This window comes from Miscanthus floridulus, unplaced genomic scaffold, assembly GCF_019320115.1.
Source record: "Miscanthus floridulus cultivar M001 unplaced genomic scaffold, ASM1932011v1 fs_416_5, whole genome shotgun sequence".
Classification (NCBI taxonomy): domain Eukaryota; kingdom Viridiplantae; phylum Streptophyta; class Magnoliopsida; order Poales; family Poaceae; genus Miscanthus; species Miscanthus floridulus.
Window position 1 is genome coordinate 1,070 of NW_027096719.1, and position 27,985 is coordinate 29,054.

General features: G+C 46.7%; 5 protein-coding genes across 5 annotated transcripts; 3 read left to right on the plus strand and 2 right to left on the minus strand.

The window, feature by feature from the left end:
* Window positions 1–216: 216 nt before the first annotated feature.
* Window positions 217–2,431, plus strand: LOC136531694 (uncharacterized). The gene is made up of 4 exons (XM_066524350.1): window positions 217–777; window positions 863–1,376; window positions 1,647–1,759; window positions 1,907–2,431. Exons 1-4 carry the CDS (start codon window positions 217–219, stop codon window positions 2,429–2,431), a joined length of 1,713 nt encoding a protein of 570 aa, XP_066380447.1.
* Window positions 2,432–2,737: 306 nt separating this feature from the next.
* On the plus strand, window positions 2,738–4,312 carry LOC136531699 (uncharacterized). The gene has a single exon (XM_066524355.1). The coding sequence runs from the start codon at window positions 3,124–3,126 to the stop codon at window positions 3,697–3,699; it is 576 nt and encodes a 191-aa protein (XP_066380452.1). The 5' UTR covers window positions 2,738–3,123; the 3' UTR covers window positions 3,700–4,312.
* Window positions 4,313–5,113: 801 nt separating this feature from the next.
* On the minus strand, window positions 5,114–6,632 carry LOC136531697 (uncharacterized). Its single transcript, XM_066524353.1, has 3 exons — window positions 6,523–6,632; window positions 6,360–6,428; window positions 5,114–6,264 (listed from the first exon to the last, which is right to left on the minus strand). The coding sequence occupies exons 1-3, from the start codon at window positions 6,623–6,625 to the stop codon at window positions 5,114–5,116; spliced, it is 1,323 nt and encodes a 440-aa protein (XP_066380450.1). The 5' UTR covers window positions 6,626–6,632.
* A 2,408-nt stretch (window positions 6,633–9,040) lies between these two features.
* LOC136531696 (uncharacterized) lies at window positions 9,041–10,436 on the minus strand. The gene has a single exon (XM_066524352.1). It carries the CDS (start codon window positions 10,242–10,244, stop codon window positions 9,564–9,566), a length of 681 nt encoding a protein of 226 aa, XP_066380449.1. The 5' UTR covers window positions 10,245–10,436; the 3' UTR covers window positions 9,041–9,563.
* An 8,696-nt stretch (window positions 10,437–19,132) lies between these two features.
* On the plus strand, window positions 19,133–22,239 carry LOC136531695 (uncharacterized). Its single transcript, XM_066524351.1, has 2 exons — window positions 19,133–19,409; window positions 19,677–22,239. Exon 2 carries the CDS (start codon window positions 19,767–19,769, stop codon window positions 22,017–22,019), a length of 2,253 nt encoding a protein of 750 aa, XP_066380448.1. The 5' UTR covers window positions 19,133–19,409; window positions 19,677–19,766; the 3' UTR covers window positions 22,020–22,239.
* Window positions 22,240–27,985: the final 5,746 nt, after the last annotated feature.

Below are 27,985 nucleotides of genomic sequence, written 5' to 3' on the forward strand. Positions count from 1 at the left end.
GATGGAGATGGCACTGCATCAAACATTAATTGTACTATTCAGCGCACTTCACGGATCTCACGAGAGGAGGTAAATTTTGATGAGCTTCCATATGATCCCGCAGATAGAAGGAGAATATCAGATTACATAGGCGACAAATTGCAAAATGACATAAGGCGAAAATATTTGACCAGAGGTCCCAGTAAGCCACCACCTAGTTTTATGTTTCCAACGACAATGATAGCGGGTTTTCCACGACGGTGTCAACATGAATGGTTCACTAAATATGGTTGGCTAGAGTACAGTGAAAAGATGGATAGGTGTTTTTGTTTATATTGTTACTTGTTCAGAGATTGCAACAAGGGCCAAGGTGGAAATGATGCATTTGTAATAGATGGTTGGGATGGCTGGAACAAATCTGATAGGCTTCGAGATCATGTAGGCAGCAAATGTAATAGTTTTCATAACACGGCTGTGAAGAGATGCGACAATTTGTTGAAGCCCGGCCAATCGATTGGTGATGCTTTAAACAAGCAGAGTGATATCACTAAAGAGCAGCATCTACTTCGATTGAAGACATCTATTAAAGCTGTCCGATATTTATTGCATCAAGGTTTAGCTTTTCGTGGCCATGATGAATCAGTGGATTCCACCAATAAGGGGAATTTTCGAGAGTTAGTACAACTTTTGGCCGATGAAAATGACAAAGTAAAGAAAGTTGTTGGAAGTAATGCTCCTAAAAATAATAAGATGATTGCTCCAGAAATTCAAAGGGATATTGCGAATTGTTTTGCTGAGGTAAGAAAAGGCTGTCATGTTATTTTTGTTTTACAAACTATGTCATCTCTCATAGTCTATAATGATTTTTACTTGTTTTTTGCAGATTATCGTGAAATCTATTATTGAAGAAATTGATGGTGATGTGTTTTGCCTTTTAGTGGATGAGTCAGCTGATGTGTCTGGGAAAGAACAGATGGCAGTTGTCTTACGGTACGTTGATAAGCTTGGGGTAATAAAGGAGAGACTTATTGCTGTTGTTCATGTGCAAGAAACGTCGGCTTCATGTCTGAAATCTAACATTGACAATTTGTTTGCTAAGTATGGCTTGAGCATAAAGCAAATCCGAGGACAAGGTTACGATGGAGCAAGCAACATGAGAGGTGAATTCAATAGACTACGGGCTTTAATCGAGAGAGAGAATAGCTCAGCATATTATATCCACTGCTTTGCTCATCAGCTACAATTAGTAATTGTCGCAGTGGCTAAAAAGAATGATGATGCTAGTGACTTTTTTGACATGATATCTCTATTGCTTAGTGTGGCAGGAGCTTCTTGTAAACGTAAAGATATCATTCGAGAAAGTCAACAGGAGAGAGTTAGAAAAGCCATAGGCACTGGACAACTAACTAGTGGAACTGGATTAAATCAAGAACAATCCCTTCAAAAAGCTGGAGACACACGTTGGGGTTCTCATTATAGAACCCTTAAGAGCCTAAGCAATCTATTCCCTGAAGTTATTGAAGTTCTCCAATATGTGGAAAAAGAAGGTCCAAATGATGCAAAGAGACGCCAAGCTCGTGGTCTCCTAGACTATCTCAAGGATTTTGACTTTGTGTTTCACTTGCACTTAATGTTGCTTATTTTAGGCCATGCAAATTCTCTGTCACTGTCCTTGCAGAGGAAAGATAAAGACATCCTAGAGGCCATGTTAGAGGTGAAGTTAACCAAGCAGAAATTTCAGCAAATTAGAGATGATGGTTGGGATTGTTTGCTGCAGATTGTATACTCCTTTTGTGAAGAGCATGGCATTCCTAAGTTGGATATGGATGAGGAATATATTGATCGCCATAGGCCAAGAAAAAAGACCAATCGCACTAACTATCAACATTATAGATATGATTGTTTGAACCCAATTATTGACTTGCAGCTTATAGAGTTTAGTGATCGTTTCAATGAGGTAAACTCTCAGTTACTTACTCATATCGCTGCTTTTAATCCCAAGAATTCTTTTGAGGCATTCAAATCTGAGAGTCTAATGGAGTTGGCTAAGTCATATCCTGATGATTTCAACTCAACACAACTTAAGGATCTTGATCGAGAGCTTAATATTTACATTGACAATATGCGAGCTGATGAAAGATTTGCCGACTTGAACACTATTTCTGAGCTTGCTAGGTTGATGGTGGGTACAAAAAAACATTTGGCTTTTCCTTTGGTTTATCGGCTTCTCAAGCTAGTACTAGTTCTTCCTATCGCCACTGCATCGGTGGAGAGGTGCTTTTCAGCAATGAAAATTGTGAAGACAATACTGAGAAATCGTATTGGAGATGGATTTATGAATGATTGTATCATATGCTTCGTGGAACCAGAATTTCTATATGCAATTCCAATCGAAGATGTGATAGTTCGCTTTCATAAGATGGAGGATCGTAGTCGTAGAGGGAAACTGTAAGAGGTAACTACTCTTGTGAAACCTTATTTTGTCACAATATGTATTGTTATTTTAATAATTTGATGTTATGCATGATATTATATTATCGGATCCTATAAATTAGCACTTAATACTTTGAGTACCGACCCCAGCGGCCATTTATCCTGGCTTCGCCCCTGGCAGCTAGTCTACATCGTTACATCAAAGGCTCTATTTGGATCCACTATCTTATGATAGTTATCTAGTTAATAGCACATAGCTAATATTAGTTGAATAAATTTTTTTTTTGGAACAAGCTGGATAACAATTCACTGTCTACCTATTAGCTGAATTAGTGTTTGGATACCCAGCTAATTAACAGCAGATGCGTGTGGCCGAGGTGCTGGTGCTGCGCGCCGGGATCTTGCCAGTCCAGAACACGGACGCCCGGCCGCGGCCACCACGGCCTGCATCCCCGACGAGTAGTGGAACAAGCCCTACTCGTGCCGCGTGCCCCAATCCTCCGCCGGCCGCCCCGTCTCGCTCACGAACCGGCGCAGCGATAGTACGTGTCGAGGCGCGCGGACAGCACGGTCAGCGAGTTGAGGATGGGCACGCGGTCGCCGTAGGCGCGGCAGTACCGGCAGCCGGCCGTGCGCGCCGCGCACCGGCTCACCAACGGCAGCACCGACTGGGTGAGCCACGGTCGAGAGCCAAGGTAGGAGACTAGCGGGATGGCGTCGCCATGGGTGGTGGCCGCGCTGGCGGCGTTCTGCGGCACGTTCCCGCCGAGATGCCGCCGCAAGCGGCACGCGGATGGACGGGAGCGGCTCCGCGGGGCAGAGGTGCAGGGGCCCGAGAATGTCGCCTTCGCCCCGCAGGGCCGCATGCCGTACACGGGCGTCGCCGACGGCCGGGTCGTCTTCTGGGACGGCAAGCGGTGGGTCCCCTTCGCGACGGCCTCCCCGCGCTGGACGCAGGAGCTCGTGCAGGCGAGGAGGCGCCCGTGCAGGTGGAGCGGAGGTGAGGAGGCCCCGTGCAGGCGGCGCAGGCAGAGGGGACGCCGGCGGAGGGGCGCGGCGAAGCAAGCGAGCACCCCAGCGGCGCTGGCGAGCACCTCACAAACGCCCACGCCGCGCTCGCCTCCAAGGTGCCTGGCCTCGGACGTCCTCGCCGGCCGTGACGACAGGGCTGCCGTGGTTCGCAGCGCTGTCGAGCGGCGTGGAGGCCGGCGACGCCTCGCCGGCCGTGGAGTTGGTGGCGGCGTCCGGGTCGGCGGGGGCCACGGCCGAGCGTGCGTGCGACAGTGACGCGGATGGCAGGGAAGGGATAAGATCGGGAAAGATTGGGCTGTGGGGCCCACTCATTAGCCGTTATTATCTGATTAGGTTCCACCAGTGACATATTGGGATAGTAGTTATCTAGAGGCCTAACTAGTACTCCCTCCATATCCGTATTAGCTGTCGTTCTGGGCACTAAGCCCATTTTCACAAAGCCTATCGTCGCTCGCCCGTGCAGTGCCTTATGGACGCGAATGCCCCTCCCATCGTCGCCCGTTGCGCTCGCCAACTACTCGCAATTAATCGCGCGTCGCCTCGGTTCGTTGCGTCGCCGCCCGTCGGCTCTCGCGTCAAGGCAGACCACACACGCTCGCCCACAGCACGCTCGCCTCCCTTTATCTCGTCAGCGCGCTCGCGTCCCTCGCCGCCCGGAGGAAGCTCGCGCCATGGAGGAAGCTCGCGCCAAGGAGATCGGTCGCGCCATGGAGGAGCCTCGCACCATGGTGGTCGCTCGCACCATGGAGGAGTCCGGCGCCATGAAGGTCACTCGCGCCATGGAGGAGACGCTGGACGCGGAGGTCGCGCCGGACTCGGAGATGACGATTGCCTCTGAGATGGCGCTGGACTCGGACTCCCTCAAGATCGACCCGGACGACGTCGAGATGGTGCCGGACTCCCTCGAGATCGCCCTATTCGACGTCGAGGTGGTGCCGGACTCCCTCGACATCGCCCCGTTCAACGTCGAGGTGGTGCCGGACTCCCTCGACATCGCGCCGGACGCCGTCGAGGTGCAGTGCGCTCGCTGCGGCATGTTCCACGGTGGCGGCGTCTTCAGAGAAGCCTGCTTCCAAGCTCGCCGCGAAGCTCGCAGGTGTGCACGTTGCCGTCTTGTTCATGATGACTACGATCTCACTACTTGGATACTACATGGCATAGACAAATTTGATTGCGAGCTGTTCATCCCTGATGTGGACAAACTTGAGATGGATGGAGACACAATACTAGTACCTGAACACGTTGAACAGAAGGTGGACGAGATCTACAACATGAAGAAGTTCAAAGATGCAAAGATGAAGGAAGATGCAAACATGAAGAGTAAGGTACATGTCTTGCTTCGGCTTGCAAAATCTAATTTGCTACTACTACATTCTTGCTTCAGATTGAAAAAACTAATTTGGTACTACATTCTTCTAATTTGCTGCAGGAAGACTAGCAAGTGCTTCGGCTAGCAAGGAAGCTTCAAAAGTTATTTGGAATGGGAGCCGATCTTCTCTCTCTAGTCTTTGTTTTTGAATGTGAGGAATTTTGAACTTGTTACATCCTTTTATCTTCATGGCTTCCTTCAAAATGGTTTGTAGTGTCACAAAGATCCTATTTGCTTTGTGTGGTGAGTACTCTACGAATGCCTACATGAAAAGTGAAAATGAATCAATGAGTACTCCATTTAGTTGTTAAAGAAGCAATGTAACAAGTGAAAAAGTGAACAATTTACCTGCTGCACGGCTGGAACAAGATCTTTAATTGTTTTTGCATCCTTCTTATATTGTATAGCTTGTATAGCACGAAAAAACCCCAAGTCTAGAATGTTGAAATCAGGAGAATTGGGTGGTTGACAAATAAGCCGAATATCAAACCCATCTTGCTTAGCAGCCTCACAAAAAACAGGATCATCCACTTTTAAATGAGAAGGTGCATTATCTTGTTGTATGAATATTGGCTTGTGCACATCTTCTCTTGGCCATTTGGCTCTAATGGCCGGCAACACTTGATTTAGCATGAAATCTCTAATGACATCCCTTGTGATTGAAGTTATTGGCTTGATAACTTGTTCACCACGAAGACGGTTATGACTTCCTCTAATAGCATTTTCATAAGTGACAAGTGGAAAGCAACCGATTTTCCCATAAAAAATGCACTCTCCATTTCTAAATCTTGGCCGAGCACAAACACATAAAAACATGATCCTAGGAATGTAATTCTTGTTCTTGCAAGTGCGATGTGGTTCATCTTCCTCGGGTAGCAAGTAGTATTTCTCGGATTTTTGAGAAAGGTAGAACCATTTCTCATCAATGAACACAAAGTCAAAAAAATCCTTAAACTTTGGATCACCAACCAAACCTTGCTCAATCATGTCAATGCACCACTTCAACCTAGTCTTTTTGTTAGCATCAGTGAGGTAAGGTTTGATGCTACTAGAGTGGCGCCTAAGCAAACCCTTTTTCAAATACCTTTGTATCCTAGATTTGGTAATACCAAGTCTACTAGACACATCTTCTATGGTCATTCTTTGCTTTAGAGGAATATTGCGCAATTGTTCCAAATCAAGAGGGATTGCCTTACGGCCACATCTACCCTTCTTTTGACTAGCAACCACGACTGGAATGTTTTGAGCAAGTTGGGTTTTACCTCGCTTCCATAAGCGCTGAACCGATCGAATGTGTACACCAAACTGATCGGCAACAATGCTTGTATCTCTCTTGCCTAGTTTCCCATTTTTGCTTCTAGCCAACAATGCTTGGTACACTTGTTTTCTAACTTCTTCAGGCATGTCATGCTTTGGACGGTTTACTTGAACGGGAGCCTCAACATCTTGTTCTAGCAAAAGGAAAAAAAACAAGCACATTCATAGTAATAATTAGCCACGGCATGTTCTAGCTATAGGAAAAAACAAACTCATTCATAAAACTTACCGGGCAGGTTTTGTACATAATTGAAATCAACCGCACCAAACTCGTCTAGTGGCAAGTTCAAATCAAACCCTGTCAAAAAAAAAAGAAGAAAGAAAATGAGAAACAAAACTACACGTTGTTGATTTGAATATCAAAAAAAGAACAAACAAACTAACTACATTACCATATGTGGTGTGATCCTCCATTATTGGCTCATTGAGATCGAATGGAAGATTGTCGTCATCATCTTCTTCTAAACGAACGTTCAAATCGAATGGATTAGCCATTGCAGTACAGAGAAAAGAGAAGAAGTGGGGAAGGAAACAGTGGAGCACGGCACAGATGAAAATAGAAGAGGTTGAGATGGATAGGATGTAGCACCGGTTAAATAGGAAGGGGTAGATGGACAGACGGCCAGAGAAAACGAGAGCGCGCACGGTGCTATGCAACGAAAAAAAAGCGCCAAAGAACGAGCTGTATGGAAGGCTAAATGCGCGCGTCGCTAAACATTCGAAACCGCGCAAAAAAACGAGAGCGCGCACGGGCCAAAACGCGCGCGCGCATGAGCAGCAACGCGCCCACACCCGACCCAGCGAGCGCCATGCAAAATTGCCACTCACAGCGAGGCCCAGCACAAACGCCACTTGCACAGAAACAGTGCCATACAAAATCGCCAGTGACAGCAAAAAAAGATGTGGCTGCCAGGGATCGAACCCGCGCCCTTGTCCTCAGGGCGTTAGCCTCACTGCACTAGCCAGTCTGAACCATAATTGTTTCTCATATAGGTTGCATCCACAACCGTATTTAATAGGGGCAGACAAGGAAAAATACACTCTAATTAATTACTCCTTGATAAGCACAATCATGTCCTAAACGACAACTAATTGAGGTATGGAGAGAGTATGTACCTAGTTCACTGTATAGTTATTAACAGATAAACCATCTCTCTGACTCTCTCGGTGCTACTCTATTGATGATCAATACAGTTACACAGCAGAGGTGAAAATGGCATGAATATTTTCTGATCGTATTTGAGACCGAATCTATTTAGAGGGATTCAGATGTGTCCGTATCCGAGTTTAGATATCTAACATATGATACCGTATTGATTTCTGAATAATCAAATTATATATTTAATTATATTCTATCGGATGACAATATCCGTATTTGTATTTAAATCCGAATCTAGATAAAAATATAAAATAAATATAATCCGTAAGCACAGCACATGATCGACTATACTAGTCGTATCTCGTACGTGCTGTACTGTCACCGTGCCGACGGGCCGGGCCCCGCGCGTGGGTGAGTCGGTGACGGAGAAGCAAGTCCCAAGCAAGCAAGCGAGCGAGATGCGAAACCATCAAGACGCGCTGACCCGCGAACCAACCAACACGGACGACACCACTTCACGTGACGTGAACCCGCGCCACCAGCACCAACGGGGCGGCCCCGTCACGAGCGGGCAAACGACCGAGAGACAAGCCGGGACGCCGGCGATGGACCCCTGTGCGGCTGTGCCCTGCGCCTCTGCTTCCCCCTGTTCCTTTGTTTTGGGACAAATGCCCAGCTTCGGCTAGCATCACAGAGAGCAAGCAAGCCGGAAGGCTAAATCCCATGGTGTCTGCTATCGAGTAAGGCTGTGTTGTGCTGAGATAGTTCGGCTAGCTGGCTTGTTTTTTTTTTTTTCAGTCGGAGTAGTATTTTTCTTTCACAAAATACCAGTATGAACAGTGTTTCATACCAGCCTAAACAGTATTTTTATATCAGTCGAACACAGCCAAGAGCATTGAGACTCATGCATACCGTGAGGTGACAATCAGGGTGTTCGGCTGTACTACTTTCAGCTTATTTCAGCTTATTCTCTCTTACAGAACACTATTGAATCATCCGAAATTTACTGTGCAGTGAACCATCCGAACACGCCGAATAGCGAGACACGTGGAGTCTAGCGACGGCGGATGTGGCGTGGACCCCGCATTTTGTGTCAATATCTTGATTATCAAACTTCGAATCCACTAGTTTTTCTTTCTAAATCTATAGAAAATCAAGTTCATTGCTTCCGGGGAAATTCTCTCTCCTAATACAGGATTGATAATCTTCGAGGAAATCAAGTTCTATCTATCCATACCAATTTCTTCATTTTAATATCTCAATTATCAAACTTCGGATCCAGCACATTTTTTTTCTTTCTAAATCCATAGGAAATCAAGTTCCTTGCTTGCGGGGAAATTCTCTCTCGTAGTAGGACTGATAATCTTCGAGAAAATTAAGTTTTATCTATCCATAGCAATTTCTTCATTTTAATATTGCAATTTGTGCTTGTCTTTATTATTCGTGTGCCACACGACCCCATTTTAATATTACAATTTGTGCTTGTCATCATTTTAGTATTGCAATTCGTGCTTTTGTCTTTATTCGTGTGCCATGCATGGCTTGATCGCAAAGGAGGTCGGAGGTGAGCAGCAGCAGTCACAAAAAAAAGAGAGTAAAAGCGCAACCAGCCGCAGCTACGGATCCATCAATCCATTCATTCATGTGTTTGTCTTTCTTCGTATGCCACAGATCCCACGGTGTTTGCTACCGACAACGCTTGATCGTAGAGGAGCTCGGAGGTGAGCAGTCACAAAAGGTGTATCACTAATTCACTATCAGTAGAGAGAAAAAGAAAAGCGTGTCACCATGATGAGATTACAAAGTATAAGTAAGAAAATCCGATTCTGTGGTTATGTACATGATCACCCAACCAACCATTATTCATCATATCGTACATACAGTATGATGATTATCTATACAATACAAAATACTAACAGCAGTGACGTACAACAAACTAGAGTATGTAGCTAGTCTACGTAGGCACAGCAAGCAAGCAGTCTATGTGAAATGAAATAAATAACTACTCTATACGTAACCAACGCAACGCAACAACACATGTAACCAGGGGCTGCATGTAACGTAACCAAGACGAGCGACGGCGACGGCGACGGCGACGGACGGTGGTGAAGGACGGAGAAGCAGGCAACCAAAGCAAGAGGAGATGCGAACGAAGCGATGCATCAGGACGCACCGAACCGCGAACCAACGTGACGTGACGTGACGTGAACCCGCACCGAGCACGCACGGGATTCGGTGCGCGTCACGGGCGCGGGGCAGACGAGAGAGAGACAACAAGCCTTGACGCCGGCGGCGACGGACCGGCCCGTCCGTCGCCATCACCATCATCAACAACTAGAGCTTGGTGCGGTCGCGGCACTGCTGGGAGCGCACCCGCATCTCAGGAACACCAAAGACGAAGGTACAATCCGAGTACGCCACGGCGCGGCGCTTGAACAGGCCCAGGATGTTGACCTTCCCGGGGATCCTGGTGGCGGCCTCGAGCTGCACGGCGCCGCCCTCGACGTCGCTGATCAGCTGTGGCAGGTCGGACGCGAAGCGGTCGGCCTGGAGCGTGAGCGCGAGGCTGACGTTGCCGTCGCCGCGGCTCGGGATCCGGCCCGGGTCGATCTCCGCGGACCCGACCTGGGCGCCCCGGTAGGTGATGTCCGTGTGGCCCCCGGCGGCGTACGCGAAGGAGGCCGGGTTCGGGTTGTGGACTGACACCACGAGGAGGAGGGTTATGTTGAGCTGGAGCGAGACGGCCGGGAAGGTCAGGCGGGGCGCGATCCCGGAGAGTTGGGTGGAGACGACGCGGGTTGTGGGGTCGCGGACGCGGAGGACCGTGAGGAAGAGGACCAGGAGGGTGATGGCGAGCGCGGCGAGGAAGGCGAGGGTTATGAGGAGGCAGATGCAGAGGCAGCGCCGGCGTGGGTTGGGGGAGGTGGTGGGGGGCTTGGTGGAGGAGGAAGCAGGGTAGGCGGGGGCGGACGGGGTTGTGTGCGTCGGGAGGACGCTGCCGGAGGTGGCCGCCATTGGATGGATTGGGATTTGGGAGGGATCGCGGACGGGGTGGGGCGGGCGGCGATGCGAAGGCAGGCAGAGGCAACTGAATAGGGTAGGAAGGGGAGGGAGGGACTGGAAGGAAGGAAGGAGAGGAGGCAGGGAAAAGGGTGTTGCCGCTTGCCGGACGGCGGGAGGGAGGCACTAGAGTTTAATGAGGAGGAGGACAGGGGAGCGGCGGACGGGGTGAGGTTGGGGGTTACGAGTATTAAATATAAACTAAAAAAATAATTAATGGTACAGATTATGACAACTTTAGTTGATGGATTTTTAAGTCTAATTAGTTCATGATTTGATAATAAAGTACTACGGTAACACATGTGCTAATGATGAATTAATTATGTTTAATAAATTTGTCTCATAGTTTATTTTTTTATTAGCGAACACCCCATACGATACTGTGACACCCTTATTAGTATTCGAACACCCCCATATGACACTGTAACACTCTAAAACTTTACACCCTAAAGCTAAACAAACAGTCTATTCGCTTATTGGTTTTCAGAACTTATCAACCAGCCAACAGTGTTTTTCTCTCACAACAAATCAACACCGACCAGACTTATCGGTCCAAAATCAACCGGCGAACATGCCGAAAGCCAAAACTGACTGATGAGTGATGACAAGGCGTGGGCATGGGGATTGAATTTCGTTCCCCTGTCTCTCCTGGTTGGATCGGTTGACGACGTGGTGGAGACGGAGAGGGGGTTGTGTGAGCCTGGCTGACAGCGACAGCTGTGCGTCCCTCCGTTTGTAGAGTAAAGCAAACCGACACGCCGTTGGTTCGTGGAGGGGTTTCGTTCTCCCAGCCCCGAAGTCATCCCGTCCAGTTGGAGTCGCTGCTGCACTACTGCATCAGCAGAGGACCTGCGTTGTGGTGCATGTGCATCCATGGTACTGGTAGTCGTATACAGGGAGTTCATTCGCTGCATCAGGAGCCGTCGCTGTTGGATTCGAGTACTCGAATTCGACGACCACCTGCCCGGTTGGCTGGCGGCAGCAAAAGTCGTCACGTTCCGTTGCGCGTCCACGTCCACCACCGCTTAACATTGAAGCTGCCGGATGGATCATTGTAGCAGCAGTTGGAAAACTAGTATGGATATTATACAGCACCTGGCTGCAGCACATCCCAAAGTATGTATTCTGTCCGGTACGCGTTTGATACGTCGTGCATGTGTATCTGAGAACGTATCGCCTCTTATATATACGCGTATCGGACGCGGCTGCCAGCATCGGATACAAATACAACACCTCAAGGCGTCTGGACTCTCCCGGCATGCGCTGGCCGCATTTGCCTGTCCAGGGCTATCAATAAGGTAGGTAATCTATTTTTTTTAAAAAAAAATTGTATTAAATCTTTCATCGTATACTATACTATAGTACTTAACGAACAAGTATTTGGTATGTTATTTACAAAACATGGCATTCATAGATAATAAATTAGGTTACAGGTTCAAGGACACCATGCAGTACAAGTGGCAATTCTAATTTCAGACTTCCACCAAATCATTTGTGAAGAATATATCTCCATTTTATCTCCAGCACGAGCGATGAATGTTGTGCATTAATAGGTTAGTATTAAGTAAACTTAGTTAGTTATTATATAGAATGGAATCGTATCAATCTGACATATATAAATGGAATCGTATCAATCTGCTCCTTGCCTCGTATACTCCTCATAAGTCATGACACGTTTTTCCTTTTTCTATAGTTAATAGTTAGTGCTACTCCTTTTTGCATTGATCGTTAAATATTTTCTCTCTCTCCGAAATCATTTTTTCTTTTCATTTACATCTTTTTTAACGATATAGTGCCGGTTACTGTTTGTGTAACACAAATTACAAGCAGGTTTATTTATTATTATGTGAGCCTGTGAGGCTACATGCAGGAAACAGAAAAGAAAAAATGACACCAACCACGGCACTTAGTTCCCAATGTAACACCATATATTTCAATTCACTGGGGTCGATCTGAGCGTCCACATACAATTTTTCTGACCTCTAGGGCACCGCTAAGACGTGTTGTATTAAACTTTTTTTCTATCTTAATAAAAAGACACGCAAACCTTTTGCGTGATTGAGAAAAAAAAAACAGCACTTGGTGCTGGTGGTGCGGGTTCACGTCACGTGACGTGGTGCCACCCGTGTTGGATGGTTCCCGGGTCAGTGCGTCTTCTGTGTGCCTGCATGCAACTGGAGCCCACGGCCCAGGGGTGCCTGGTGCTGCGGCTGGCTGGGCGCGGTTATCTTCTCATCTCCCTTACGTTCCACGCTCACTCGTCCACGTACGTACACATCGACGGCTCTGGTACCAATTACATTTCAAAAATGATTCTCTACCGGCATCCGTCCTGCGACTCAGACCGGACACCGCTTGACCTACTTAGGACCGGCTCCCATCTGTCTCAAAAAACTCACTCGGCCCATCCTCCAGGCTCCCGCCCTCTTCCGTCACTAAGGCTTCCGTTCCTCGGACGCGACGCGCCTCTGCCCAAGCAGCGCCCCCACCCACGCACACGCCGTGCCTCTGCCAGAGCCACACACGCCCCTCCCGCCCAAGCCGCGCCCTCCCGTGTCGCGCCCCGGCTGTGCCGCGCTCCATCCCTCGCCGCGCTTCCATTCACTGTCACGCCCCACTCCGAGATCTGTAGCGGCGAGATCCGAGCGCCTCCATCATTCTCTGGCGCCAGCTCGTGCAAGACCGGCGGTCTTCCATCCACTGTCGCGCCCCACTCCGAGATCCGGAGCGGCGAGATCCGAGCGCCTCCATCCTTTCTCCGGCGCCAGCTCGTGCAAGACCGACATCCTTCCATCCACTATCGTGCCGCACTCCGAGATCTGGAGCGGCGAGATCCGAGCACCTCCATCCTTCTCCGGTGCCAGCTCGTGCAAGACCGGCGGCCTCCCCCCTCTCTCCACGCCGACGAGCCTCCATTCGCCTAAGTAGGAAGAAGATGTTGCGCTGATTCGGCATATTGCAAGGGATATGTTTCAAGTGTTTCAGGTGTTTCATACGCATGTTGCAAAAGTGTTTCATCTAGGATGTTGTAAGTGTTTCATACGCATGTTGTAAGCATTTCAGGTGTTTCATACGCATGTTGCAAAGTGTTTTATCTGGGATGTTGCAAGTGTTTCATATGCATGTTGTAAGTGTTTCAGGTGTTTCATATGCATGTTGCAGGTGTTTCATACGGATGTTGCAAGTGTTTTATTCGAATGTTGCAAAAGTATATCGGGGGATGTTGCATGTGTTGCAATGGATATACATGTATGTTGCAAGCGTTTGTTTTAAGTGTTTCAGCTATTCCAGATGGATCTTGCAACTGTTTTATTTGGATGTTGCAAAGTAGATCTGGATGTTCCGTGTGTTACAATGGCTTCATATGTATGTTTTAAATTTATATTCCAAATATTTCATTTATTTTTAAACGCCTGTTGTAATTATTTTTCTCTAAAAGTTGCAAAACTGAGTTCTGAAGGTTGCTGGAGGTTGCAAAAATACATTTGCTTTCTCATATGCGCGTGCAAAACAGAGCGAGCGGAACCACGTGAAAGGAACGGGTGGGACAGTCCCATAGAGCCCGCGCGGACGTGCAACCGAGCGGGAAATCTGCCGTGAGTCCGCGCGGACAGGGCAGAGTAGGGCGGTTCGTTCGGAACGTCCCGTCCGAACGTCAGCCGATTACATTTGGCTTTGCATGGGCAACGACCACCCGCAGTACGCGCCGAGTCCGCAGGCTGCAGCAGCAAAAGTCGCCGAGTTTCCGTTACGCGTCCACGTCCAACACTTGATTCTGCTGCTTTCTGTTCTGCCGCCTCACTCTGACTCTGAGCGCGTGGCCCCTCCATCCGTAACCATCCTGGACTGCAGTTGTTGCTGCAACTGCACAAGCTCCCCCGATACTATTAATTACTATAATTATACAGCAGCTGCTTCAGCCCAGCCCAAAATAGCAAAAGCGATCGCAACCTTTAGGCTTTAGTAGGTGAATTCAACATAGTTAAGAATGATACCAACATACTTAACAATGGTACCGGACAATATCAATCGCCCAAACCCAATGCTTTCACTAGTAGGTGAATGCAATCGTTCAGAGCCCAAACTCAACCAGCAGATGACTATTAATAAGTTTTCTTATTACGGAAAGATGATGACGGCTATTATTATATTAGCACACGTATTGGGTTATCATCTGCTAACAGCTAGTGGAAAAAATTACTAGTTGAGATTTTTGGAATTCCTGTCACAAAGCATTTTTTTAACTAACCAAAAAAATGAGCGCGATTTATTCAGAGTCTTAACTACCAAGCTGAGTGATCCAGCTCGTGCTACTAATGGGGTTCATAAAACTTATCCACATCCTTTTACATATGGTAAATATACTTAGGTAAGCAACATGGATTCAATTGAATTTTAATTTATATCTTTGTGAAATGGTTGTCATCAATTACCAAAAAGAGGGTGATTGAAAGCTCTAGTTTGGTTTCGGTGAATTGATGAAACCTTAAGTGCTAACATATTGCTCTAGTGATTATGAGATAGGTGGCACATCCCAAGTGATGGAGTATATGAAGATCATAATGATGGTGATGGCATGGTGATGATCAAGGGCTCGAGCTTGGAAAAGAAGAAAGAGAAAAACAAAAAGCTTAAGGCAAATGTGAAATTTGATAGGAGCTCTTTTTATTTTGGTGATCGAGACACTTAGCGAGTGTGATCACATTTATGATAGATAGCCGTACTATTAAGAGGGGTGAAACTCGTATCAAAATGCGGTTATCAAAATACCACTAGATGTTCTAACTCGTTGCATATGCATTTAGATCTAGTGGAGTGCTAACACCCTTAAAAATATTTGTGAAAACATGCTAACACACGTGCACAAGGTGAAACACTTGGTGGTTAGCACATTAGAGCAAGGGTGGAGAAGTTGGTGAAGTCGAGGGGCTGTTTTCCCTCGATCGGACTCGGGCCGGGCGTCCAGTCAGTTGGTGCCGAGGCAGCGGTGCTTAGAGTGTTGCACCGGACGCTGAACAGTGTTTGTGACCTGACGCGACGGAGGTGTGTCCGGTCAATGCTGACGTATGCTGACGTTGGGCTAACTCGCGGGCCAGAGAGGAATGGACGTTGAGGCGCGTTCGGTGACACATGATCGGATGCGTCCGGTCAGCAAAATCCCTCTCTGGACCCTTACTGGAAGTGACCTGACGTTGAGAAGCTGCGGGGAGCAGCGCGTCTGGTCAGTGCTTTGTGGCTTGGGCACACGCGCGCGCTAACTGTGCACCGGCGCATCCGGTCTTGTTGATCGCCGCGTCCGGTCCTATCTTAACCGTTGGGCGCACTATGACTAGAAGCGGCTCTCGTTTGAAGGAGGTGACATGTGGCACAGATCTAGCGACCTGATGTTGGTGAGCGTGCGTCCGGTCACGATTTGTGTGCAGACAGGGGGGCAACGGCTCTTTTTGAAGGGGCTCCCTATTTAAGGTGTTTGGCCGGCTCTAGCTCACTTTCTTGGCCATTTGCATTGATATAACAACCTTGTGAGCTTAGCCAAAGTCCTCCCACTTATCTCCATCATAGATTCATCATCTTTGTGAGATTGTGAGTGAATCTAAGTGCATTGCTTGAGTGATTGCATCTAGAGGCACTTGGTGATTATGTTTTGCTGCGGGATTCGCTTGTTTCTCTTGGTAGTTGCCGCCACCTAGACGCCTTGGTGCAGTGAGTATCGTCGAGTGGAGGAATGTGATTGTCTCTAGCTTTGATCGTAGTGCTTGTGAGGGGTTCTTGACTTTTCCCCGATGGAGAGGCAAAATGTACTCTAGTGGATTACTCGTGGCTTGTGTGATCCCCATCTTGTGTTGGTTGTGCGGCACCCGATTGCGGGTTAGGCGTGCGATGCCTATTAGCGCGTGAACTTTCAAGTGGGTGTATCGCCACAACGGGGACTAGCTTGCCGGCAAGCAAGTGAACCTCGGTAAAAAAATCATTATGTCATCTTGTCACCGGGATTTCATTGGTATTCATTGTGATTATTTGATTGATCATCGCTTGTCACATCGGTATAACTTCGCTACCTCACTCTTGTATTTACATTCCTAATGTAGTTAAACTCTTTAGTGTAATGAGTTTTGAGAGCTAGCTTGTGTCTTATTTAGTGATTAGTGTGGCTCTTTAGTTAGTCTTTGAGAGCACACTAACTTAGTGATAGTGACATAGCCTCTTGTGTGTGAATTAGAGATCATAGCAACTAGAATTGTGGATAGGAGGTTTGCATTTTTAGTAGGCTAGCGCAACACTCACTTCGCCTCATATTTGTCTAACCACTTTGCTTGGTGTTGTTGTATAAATTTTTATAAGCTATTTACCCTCCCTCTAGCCATTATGACATTTCAACACTTCAAGACTAATCCCTCCGTCCCCAAAAACACGTCATTCTAGGATTTTTTAGACAGATAAATATGAAGGTAAAATGACGACGGTTACCCTGTCTATTAGCCATATTTAGTGCTAATTGACTGATGCAGGCCTGCATGCGCTTATGCACATACCAAGTGGGGGAAAATGACCTATTTTTTGAGGTGAATTTTGAACCCTAGAATTTTTTTTGGGACGGAGAGAGTATGTGGGGATGAATGTGGCCTATGGGGTCATTCATATTATGAGTTAGTTATGTGTTAAGAGTTAGATCATTACCGGAAGAGTTGCCTTTAGAGTACTTAGAGCTAGGTACTAACTCTTGGAGGAGGCCTTAGATATGTTAAGGTCGTGTTAGGATCCACCCGACTAAATTTTAGCCAGCTAATTTGACTAGCTAAAGTTTAGCCAGCTAAAGTTTAGCTAGGGTTGTTTAATTTGGATCCTCTAGCTAATGGGTGAATATTGACCCTATTGTCCCTTTCTTCCTCCCTCCATCCCCATTGCTCCCACTGCATGAAGCCATCCTCGCGCCCCATCCACACCACCAGTAGCTTCCTCCGCGTGCGTGACTAGAGGCCTGCGGACCACATCGGAGCAAGTCACGAGCATTAGTAGGCCCACGCGAGCCCCATCGTGCCATAGCTCCACCGTGTCATCGATGAGCCTAGGCATCGGTCCTCGCTTTCCCCATCTGGATCTCACAGAGGAGGCGGCAGGCTCCCCACTGGTGACGGCGACCCTCCCTTCCTCCCACTGGCACGACGACCCTACACTCCACTCTGACGGCGGCGCTTCCTCCTCCCCTATGGATTCTACCATGATTCCCTCCCTTTCTCCTTAGTGGTGGAGGTGGCAGCAAGCCACCCCCTCTCCCACCGATAGTCACCCCGGTGCCCTCCCTTCCTCCCACTGGTGGCACAAAAGATTGTGGTGGGGGAAAAGAGTCACGCTCGGACGCGGATGCGCAGAAGGGAAGAAGCGGGCGGTGGGGGCGACGATGCAGAAATAATTGATGAGAAATTTGGTCATTAGCTAGTTTTAGTTACCATTAGCTAGGTTGGAACAGCTAATGTGATTAGTTGGTTCCCATTAGCTAGGTTTAGCGTTGGCCTGTAGCCAGCTAAAATTTAGCTGGTGGATCCAAACAGAGCCAAAATCAAATGTATACAATGAGTGGTAAATACCCCTAGCCCCTAGGAAAAACAATATGAGTACAAAGGTGAAACGTAAGAATCTGTTAAAAAAGAAGCGATGTCAACCAAGACTTGGGAGGGTGTACCTCTCTCACCTTATGATCTTTTGTCCCCTTCTTCTTCCCTCATGTTCTCTTTCCTACATCTCTCACAAGCTAAACAAATATTACAAGATAAGACCAAATAAATATCGTCCGTTTAGCACACACAACATTTATCCAAATAAATATTACACCATCTTTAATGGACCTCTTTGTGTTTCATGTACCCTATAGATAACCATAGGTAATATTTGATACCATTATCCTATCCGTCTTAGTTTGAGTACCCAACCCGATCTTGCCCGCGGACAATATCTTGGCCCCGTTTGGCCCGTCTAAAGTGCTAGTGCTAAAGTTTAGCACTTATTAGCACCAATCCCTCAATCAATGTATTTAAGTCTTGGCTAAAGTTTAGTACCACTCATTGGCACTCCTATTTGGATGTATAGCTAAAGTTTAGCACTTGGATCCAAATATACTCTTTATACCGACACGTTTACTTATCCATAAGGGTCCGCGGGAACCCATCCCCACGTGTAGGATTGCCATCCCTTTACTGCTTAGGTCAATGCGCAGCACGAGGGGGGGGGAGAAAAAAAAGGAAGGAATCCAATTCTAAAGATGAGATTTGATGTTTCTAGAAGGGCTTGGATATAAATGTCGCAAAGAGTAAATCCGGCTAGCCCTTTTCCATCCCTCGGGAGATTCGACGACCGAGACCAGCCACAGTGTGGCAATGCTCCCAAATATCATGTCATAACCGATGCTTCACCCTCATTTAAGCTACAGAGTGTGCCAATGCCTCAAAATAGCAAGACAAACATCATTTTATTTGTCTCCCCTCGTAACTCTTGTCAGCTCGTCATGTCACTTATAGGTGGGACCATATATTCCCTTTCAAAGCTAGCATCGATGCATCTACTTTCCTCGATGCCAAAGTTTTCGATGCCTGAATTCTCTCCTGCGGTGGGCAAGCATGGAGGCTTAGATGAAAGAAAAAACAAGTTTCAAGCATAGGTATTTCACCACGTGTATTTAGATAGGGGAGTGAGGGGATAATAATAAATAAACCTATTAAAAAAGGAATTAGGCATAGCCCGAGGGCCCGAGGCCCACGAGCCGAGCGCATGGCTCGCTGTTGGGGTTTCACCGGTTCACCTCTCTGGCCCATTCCCCTTCCCGTTCACCTCACTCTCTTCTCCGTATCTCATGTTCGTTTTTCCCTTTTTTTCTAACCTTGCTCGACCCTTGCCCCGCCGCCTGGACTCCTCTCCCCCGCGGCCGATCTCCTCCATCCGCTCGCCGCGCGGCAACCCCGGAGAGGAGACTGCGCTCGGTCGAGCACCACCTGAGGCCCAGCGTCCTCGCGACCATCTCTGGCACGGCGTCCGCCCTCTGCAGCCCCGGTGTCCCTGCGACCGTCGCTGCTGTTCTACTTCGCCACTCGCCACTTTGGCCGGCGACGAGCACCACCAGGACACTAGGTATTCCCTCCCCTTGGTCCTCTCCCTTACTGCTGTGCGAAGCCGTGCGCCCAAACCTTAACGTAATTCATAGGTAAAACCGTGCGCCCAAACCCTAACATACCATTCGCAATCGGATCTGAATCTAATTACAGGTGTATATGCATGTATTATGCCTACTAACTTCAATTGCTTTGCAAAAATTATTGGGTCCTTTACTGGGTCCGCCCTGCTGGTTGTAACTTGTAAGCTTCGCAATTTAGGTAATATTTGTTTCCTTTTGGGCAGGGTTCTGAAACTTCTTGCACTCCGAGGACCGAAATTCTGTGAATCAATTGCAAAAGGTGTGGTTATTTGTGCTTTTCGAGGTGTGAAGAAATGGAATGCAACAGGGATGAGGCCCAACGGGCAAAGGATATTGCAAAGAAGAAGTTTGAAGCGAGGGACCTGCAGGGTGCCAAGAAATTCGCGCTCAAAGCTCAAACACTCTTTCCTGATCTTGAAGGCATTGCTCAGATGGTTGCCACCTTTGATATCTACCTTGCTTCGGAGGCGAAGGTTGCTGGGGACAAGGACTGGTACTCTATCCTTTGTGTTGCCACGACAGCAGATGACGAAACAATCAAGAAACGGTACAGGAAGCTGGTTCTTCAGCTCCACCCTGACAAGAACAAGCAAGTCGGTGCTGAGGGTGCTTTCCAGATGGTCCAAGAGGCGTATACGGTGCTAAGCGACAAAACTAAGAGAGCGGTATATGACCAAAAGAGGAATGTAAGGGTATTCCAACAGAGGACAGCTCAATCAAGTAAGGCAAGTGCGCCTCCTGGTGCGTCTGATGGCTTCTATAATTTCGCAGCTAACGCTGCTGCTGCCTCCAAACCGACAGTAAACAAGCGAACAGCAGGACCGGCAGCACCTGCCGTGCGCCCGCGCCCACCTCAACCTCCACCACCATCTGGACCCACTCCTGCAGCTTCCTCTGCTACCCCTGCACCTGGGGCAAAACCTCCTACATTTTGGACCGCATGTAACAAATGCAAGATGAACTATGAGTACCTTAGGGTGTATCTGGGTCAGCATCTTCGTTGCCCTAGCTGCCGTGAGCCGTTCCTAGCAAAAGAGGCACCAATACCACCAACTGGGACTGTGATACAGGATTCAAAGATCAGTGGTGTAAATCAAAATGCAAGCACTAACAGAAATATGCAGTGGGGTCCATTTTCAAGGGCTGCTGGTGCAGCTAGTGCCACTGCATCATCTGCTGCTGCTGCTCAAGCTGCTAATGTAGTTCATCAGACGTATGAAAAAGTTAGGAGGGAGAGGGAGGAGGCACAAGCAGCAGCAAGAAAGGAAGAGGCTCTTCGGCGGAAGTACAATCCTCTAAAAAGGCATGCAAGCATGTCAGATGTCTTTAATCCTGGAAGAGGTGATGTTGCATCTGGAAAGAAGTTGAAGACTATGGTTAAAGATGCTGGAGTTGGTTCTTCATCTTTCATACAAGGTCCTGGAGCAAATTGTTTTAGAGTGCCCGGTGTGAATATATCTTTTTCAACCAACATTGGGGCCTATGAGTTTCAAGGCGTCAATGGTGGACCCAATTGGAAACCCAGGCCTCCAATCCACATAAGCTTAGCCAAGGCCACCTCTCAGTTGGATGTTAGGGGTCTTCTGCTGGAAAAAGCGAAAAGTGGGCTGAGAAACAAGCTAACAGAAATTAAAAGTAAAACATCTCAAGTTGCTGCTAGTGGAAAAGCGACCAAGAAACATGTGGTTAATGAAAATGGAAGGGATAATGAAGCTCTCACACCAGATGATCCTACTACCAATAAAGATGTTCATGTTGATCCAAAAGAAATTGGTTCTAATACTAGCTCAGATGCTGAAAATGAAGATGATGACCCCTTGTCTTATAATGTTCCTGATCCCGATTTCCATGATTTTGACAAGGATCGCAGTGAGGAATGTTTTCAAATTGATCAAATTTGGGCTACATATGATGACGAAGATGGTATGCCTCGTTATTATGCGTTTATTCAGAAAATTTTCTCCTTGAAACCATTCAAGCTCAGAATAAGCTATCTCGAGTCAAGGACAAATAGTGAATTTGGGCCTTTGAATTGGGTTTCTTCTGGCTTCACAAAGTCATGTGGGCATTTCAGGACTGGTAAATATGAAACATGTGATATAGTCAACATGTTTTCACACCAAATGAAATGGGAGAAAGGGCCGCGTGGGGTAATCAAAATTTATCCACAGAAAGGTGACATCTGGGCTATTTATCGGAATTGGTCCCCTGACTGGGATGAAGATACTCCAGATAATGTGCTCCATGCCTATGATGTGGTTGAGGTACTAGATAATTATGATGAAGATCATGGCATCTCTGTTATTCCTTTAGCTAAAGTTGCCGGGTTTCGAACAATATTTGAACGCCATCAGGATCTGAATGGTACCATGAAGATTCCCAAAGAAGAGATGTTTCGGTTTTCACATCAAGTGCCTTTCTACAGGATGTCAGGTGAAGAAGCTCCAAATGTCCCCAAAGATAGCTATGAGCTTGACCCAGCTGCTATTAGTAAGGAACTTCTTCAAGGGACCACAGAAACAGTGGAGGCAAATGGAACTTCCTAATGTTGATTTAAGACAGTTGATGATGGTCTGCCTTGTTTGACCTGCCATTTTGAAGCAATCAAGCAAAAGTTGTTGACACTAAGTTTTATAGTTTTCCTTCTACAGCTTTTGACAATTACCTTTGCATAGAAGGGTTAGAATGGGGCCAGTTATTGCTTCTGGTGTAATTAGGGTGCTCTGACATGAATTTTGTCGTGATACTATACTTAGTAACTCTAAATGTGGGTGGAGTACTAACATGAAGCTCATGTAGCAGTTTTTAATGCTGGTGTTCTTGAATGGATCTAATGTTTACTTTCTGGGAAATCAAAAGGCCAATCAAACTATTATGTCATTCCATTTGTTGGTTCTACTATATTAAAAGCATCCACATATTGTACATGATAACTAGCACGGCTTCGTTCCATAGTTGGTAAGTCCCTGCCTGCCGTGTTGTTCTGTGCGGCCACCGGCCAACACATCAGTGTGTGGGTCTTTTGTGATAGCTTATGCTCTTTTTCGAAAGGAAAGGTCCAGTTGAGGTTCCAAAGTACACCTGTTATCCTTTTCTCTTCTTTTCCTTAATTCAGAACTGTTTCTTAAAATATCAGCTAAGTTAACCTATGTTATTTTGCAGCAGAAGGCCATCAACATGATCCTCACTGAATACTGCATATGACCTTCTCAAGGCCATCAAGGTACAAGAAATCAGTGCATTTCTGTCATGTTTTTGCTTCCGTTATGCATTTCATACCTACTCACCCTGCAAATTTCACGGATGTTTTTAGGCAATTGAACCAGCGATTGTCATTGTCATGTGGTCTGAAAACGAGCCCAGCGGGTTAGACTTTCTTTCTTTCTTTCCTTTTTTATTGTATTTTAGAGCTATTTTTTGTGCAAAAAGTGTGATAGATTGAGGGATTAAAAAGGGAAACCTGCCTTTGCTATGAATGCCTGCTGCATGTTTAGGCAGTAATAGATGGGTTAAAGCCCCTAAAAGTCTCACTGTGATTACTAGGGATGAAATCGGTCAGAAACGATTGAAAATTTTCATTATCATTTCCTACCATATTTTTTTCTCTCGCAAACAATTTTAACAACCAACACTCTACTACTCAATCGTACGAACATAGAAAGAATTTATGATTCCTGATTTACCACTGAAAAAGTTATAATGCCTCTTTGCCATCCCTAATGTAATTTTGTATTTCATTTTATGTCCTTCTCAGAAGCCTAAAGGGCCTCCATGTGCTTTCTATCTCTATTAGGGGCAATACCGTAAATAGCAATATATTTGCATCTTGTCTACTCTCACGTTGACTCAGTTGTTCCTCTCTCTATCCCGTGAGCATGCCTCTCTGATGCAGCATTCCAGCAGCACGCGTGCGCAGTTGATAGCAGGCTGGTAGCACGTGCGGCGGGGTAGCGGTGCAGGTCGCCCATAATATTCATCCCTAGTGATTACAGTGCTTCAGTTAATATTCATCCTCTGCCTTTAGTCCTGTACCTGCCTTTCGCCCATCACGGGCAATTAGTCCATATAAGCTTTTGATGCTGTGCTGGTGTCAGATTAAGATTCCATCTTCTTTTTGCGCATTCATGCATAATGTCAAACTTTGTTTGTGCAATAATTTTTACAAATCTTGAAGCTGATAGTAACATGTTTTTAATCTTTGTTAATGAGAACAGATGCCCAGCTTGGACGCTGGTGCTGAGAGCTGTACTGTGAGGCCCCACCAGAACAAGGACATGGAGCGCCTCATAAACTGCTCCTCACAGTGTGGTGCGGTCCAGGGTAGGAGACTGATGTTCTCTCTGTCCTCTATTTTTCAGCAGCTGTGGAAATCTAGCCTTTAGGTAGGTTGTCTGCTTTGAGATTGCAACAGGGTATTTCAGTTGTCCGTGGTTCTTTTTGACCTTTTTTTGGGTGAGACATAGCTACATAGGAATAACCCTTGTATCTTTGCATAGAATCAGATTCCAACTTAGTTTGGATCTTGTCTGATATGCAGAAGCTGTGTCAGGAGCATCCTGCCCTGCCTTTCATCAAAGGGTGATGGACCTGTTTTCTAGTTAACAGATGAGGTCTTATGAGAAAAGAGGGCAACACAGGTTGACTACACAAAGCATCGGATCCTTCTGATGAGACAAGTAGAAACAGGTACCTCCCAATTCACCTTTAAATCCTAAACCGAAGGTATTTCACGAAATTGTATTGCAATGTATTATACCATAGATGTCAACACATATATAACACATATTGTGAACGCAAGGAAAAAACAAGAAAAATAACTTAACCAACAGTCCGATTCAGTATAGGAATATAAGTAAGGAAGCATGGTCAGTATACGCATGCTAGTCACCTCTAAATCCTAAATCATAAGCATTTCATAAAGCTCTATTATCCATATATTTCTAAAAAGTATTTCTAGCCATGATATGTTTATATTCCGAGCAGATGGACGGTTGACAGACTGATTTCAGTGACGGTAGTGTTTATAATCTGTCTAAAAGAAATATGTCGAGTACTCCCACTTGTCTTCAGCTTCAATAATCCAATTTGCTGCACACAAAAATTTCTGTCATGATCCAGTCCTATATATATATATATATATTTATTTTTCATTTGGAGTTCAATCTAAATTTGATTCAAACCTTTGAACGGAATTTCCGATTTTCGTAAAACTCGCTCATTTCACTAACCTTCTATAAACTTCAAACTAAAATGTTTTCTGTGAATGAAGTAGCGCTATATGTGTTGTAGATTTTGTTCCTTTTATCATTCCAAGTTTTAAAAGGAATTTTTACTGAAATTTTAAATGCAATTTCCATACTTTGTGGATTTTGTTCATTAGGGTGACAACCAAATAAAACTGAAACCCAAAATATGATAGCTGAGTACAGTGACTACAGTTGTACAAGCATAATTAATGCTATGAGTTCTGTATCTGGAGTTTCCCTCTTTTTGCTCATGACTTATTGTATACAAGGTACTTGCGTTGAAAGCTGAGGTGTATTGTACAAAGTCCCTCACGTGTTTAATTTGTTTATACCACAGGCACGGTTTCCATGCGTTTTGATTGTTATATTAGACCTCTGTACCAAAGATGCCATATGCAATGGATACTGAGGTGACAAGGGGAAAAGAAGCACGGCTAAATTAAAGTACCAGTAATTCTCAATTTTCTAAATAAAGTACTAGTAACTCTCAGATCTCTAGGAAAAAAAAGGAAGCATTGGATTACAGCATGGGGATGCTGAGTTTTGACCTTTTCTCACTGAAAACTTGAGAGAGGAGAATGGTGAAGGGCATCTAGCCATCTGCATATATACATCTGTTCCTTCTCTCATCTTGTAGGGTGGTAACAGTATCACCCAATGGCTAGAGCTGCCCTGCTCCCTGTTGCTTTGTTGTTGTGCCTTGCATTGGCCTGTCGGGCTGATGTGGCGAGGAAGACGGTTGGGGTCTAACTCAAGAACAAGAAGGGAGATTTCTCCATCAGGTCACCAACTGGGGAGCCACCCTCATGTCTGTTATTGAGTCCCTGATTACAAAGGTACGGTTTCCTTGCTTCGAAATTCATGCTGCATATTGTTTCGTGATACAATGCATGATGCATGACAACCTTTGCATGTTTCTTGCTGTGTAGTGTAAGAAACCTGGGTGATGTCGTCCTTGCGTATGACAACCCTTGCAGAGTATGTGGTAATGTGAACAAATCTCTGTTTTTACAGTTGCAGAGTCTTATGGATCTAAAATATGCTTCTAGCTAATTGTAGCATCCAGATCTAACAAAATAATCGTGTGGCCGCCGCAATGGCAAACAAAGCGAGTTTAATGTTTTTTTCTTTTGATGGACCGGGTTTCTTGTTTTGAACTGTAATCACGAACTCTACATATTCAGGACGGCTCTTCAGCCTTAATTTGGAACTGTGGTTGGACGAGTGGCCAATAGAATCGCCAACCTCAGTTTTGTACTCTGATGGAAAAACCATCCATCTGGACAAAGATGGCACGACTGTACTTCACGGTAACCTTGGGAATTCATTTACGATAATGATTCTACGAGGACGTCCGTTTGCAACACGTGTCTGAGAGTGGCCACGCGGCTCCCGATACGTGACAAAAACCCCCCCCCACACACACACCCCACCCCGCTTGCCGGCTCCCTTATCCCATCGCGTGAGCCCCCACTCCCTTATCCCCTCATGCTGAGGCTGCGAGATTCCGCTGCCGTCCTGTGTGCTGAGGCTGAGCTGCCCGAGAGGAACCCCATCGGTTGCTGCGCCCTCGTCGGCCGCTGCTTCATGCTCCCGGCTAGGCTTCACACTCGTCACCGACACCGGGCTGCACGCGTGACCACCACGCGGGCTGCTGCCCCGCGCCTCTGCCTAGGTCTGGCGCTCGTCATGCGCGTGCGGCCACGTGGCCGCTCATCCGCCGCCCCCTTCCTCGCTGGCCCCCTTCTTCCTCATCGCCGGCTGACATTTTATGAAGGCAACGCTTTTCATGTTGCAGTAGCCTTGTTTTGCTGTTGCAGCAGCCTTGTTTTGCTGTTGCAACAAGTAATATTTCTTTGTTACATTAGTCTTTTTTTTGTTTATGATGTTACATCTCGCATTACATCAGCCTTGTTCTAATGTTGCAACAAATAATATTTCTTTGTTGCATTTGTCTCTTTTTTTTTCTAATGTTGCATCTCGCATTGTAGTAGCTTTGTTCTAATATTGCAGTAGATTTGTTCTGATGTTGCAACAAGAAAACTTTTAATGTTGCATCTTGTATTGCTCTGTGTTGCAACAGATCTTCCAATGAAAAATTTCTCATTCGACATTCGGGTGATGGAGCACGGTGGGGATGGGGCGCGGAGGGCAACAGGGCGCGCAGGGGATGGTGGCACGGCGGGGGATGGCGACGCGACGAGGGACGGGCCGCACGCGGAGGCGCGCTTGTTTTCTGATGCGGGGCGCGCTTCTTCTATTGTATCGGATAGGTGGGCTTATTTCCAGTTGTTTTATTGGATAAGATTGGACGTCTTCTGTTATCTCAATCGGATGGTCCCGAGGTGCATCCGGACGCGTGCTCGCGCCGGACGTCTGGACGCTATTTGCGTCGATTCATTTATACTTTCCTCCACCTCGTATGTGGATCTTGTCATCTCGACGTGCGCTGTATATGCGACTGATGGTTCCCTAATTTTGTTTTGCTACCATCTTTATGTATAAATCATCATAAGGTGGCCACAGGGGGTTCCACAGAGTCATCTGGACTGTGAAGGAGCACGTGCCTGGTGGTGACTCCCCCTATATATACATGATCCCCCACGGGGACAGGGGAGCAGATTGCTCCCGTGTCTGGCACCCCTTACGACCTGCGCCGCTGGGGTCGGTCCTGCATCAGGAAGGTGGTGGTGTGCCTCGGCGACACGGCCGGTCCGAATTTTTTTTATTTTTTAGCCTCCTTTTAGAATTTTTTTTATAAATATGCCTCTAGAGAAAAGATTTTAAAATTTAGACCCGACATTACACGTCTCGGCGTCATGTTGCTGGCGCAGAGCTCTTGGGCTCGACATTGACGTGACGGTGATTTGACAAGCAGCTCGATGCTATAGATCTTGGCGTCGAACTCGCGCCGTGGTCACTGGCGCGAAGCCTCTTACGTTGGTGCAACTGTACTAGGAGAATGCTGCACTCACTGTCGTCTCCGATGGGACTGTTCAGCAGAAAAAAACACGCACCGTCGCGTCCACAGTTCACAGCGGGCATCGGTCTACGGAGGTATCTCGTCGCGTCGGTCGGACAGCCCTGCGTTCCCGGCTTCCCCAGGAAAAGCAAAGCTCACATGCTACGGTCTATGGAGCTGTCCCGTCGCACGATTGCCAACTTGCATATACTGTACTAATAAAGCGGTTTTACAGCTCAATGCTCTTCGATTAATAAGCGCGTTAAGTAACACCGTCAGTCTGCCACAGATACTATTCGTTAAA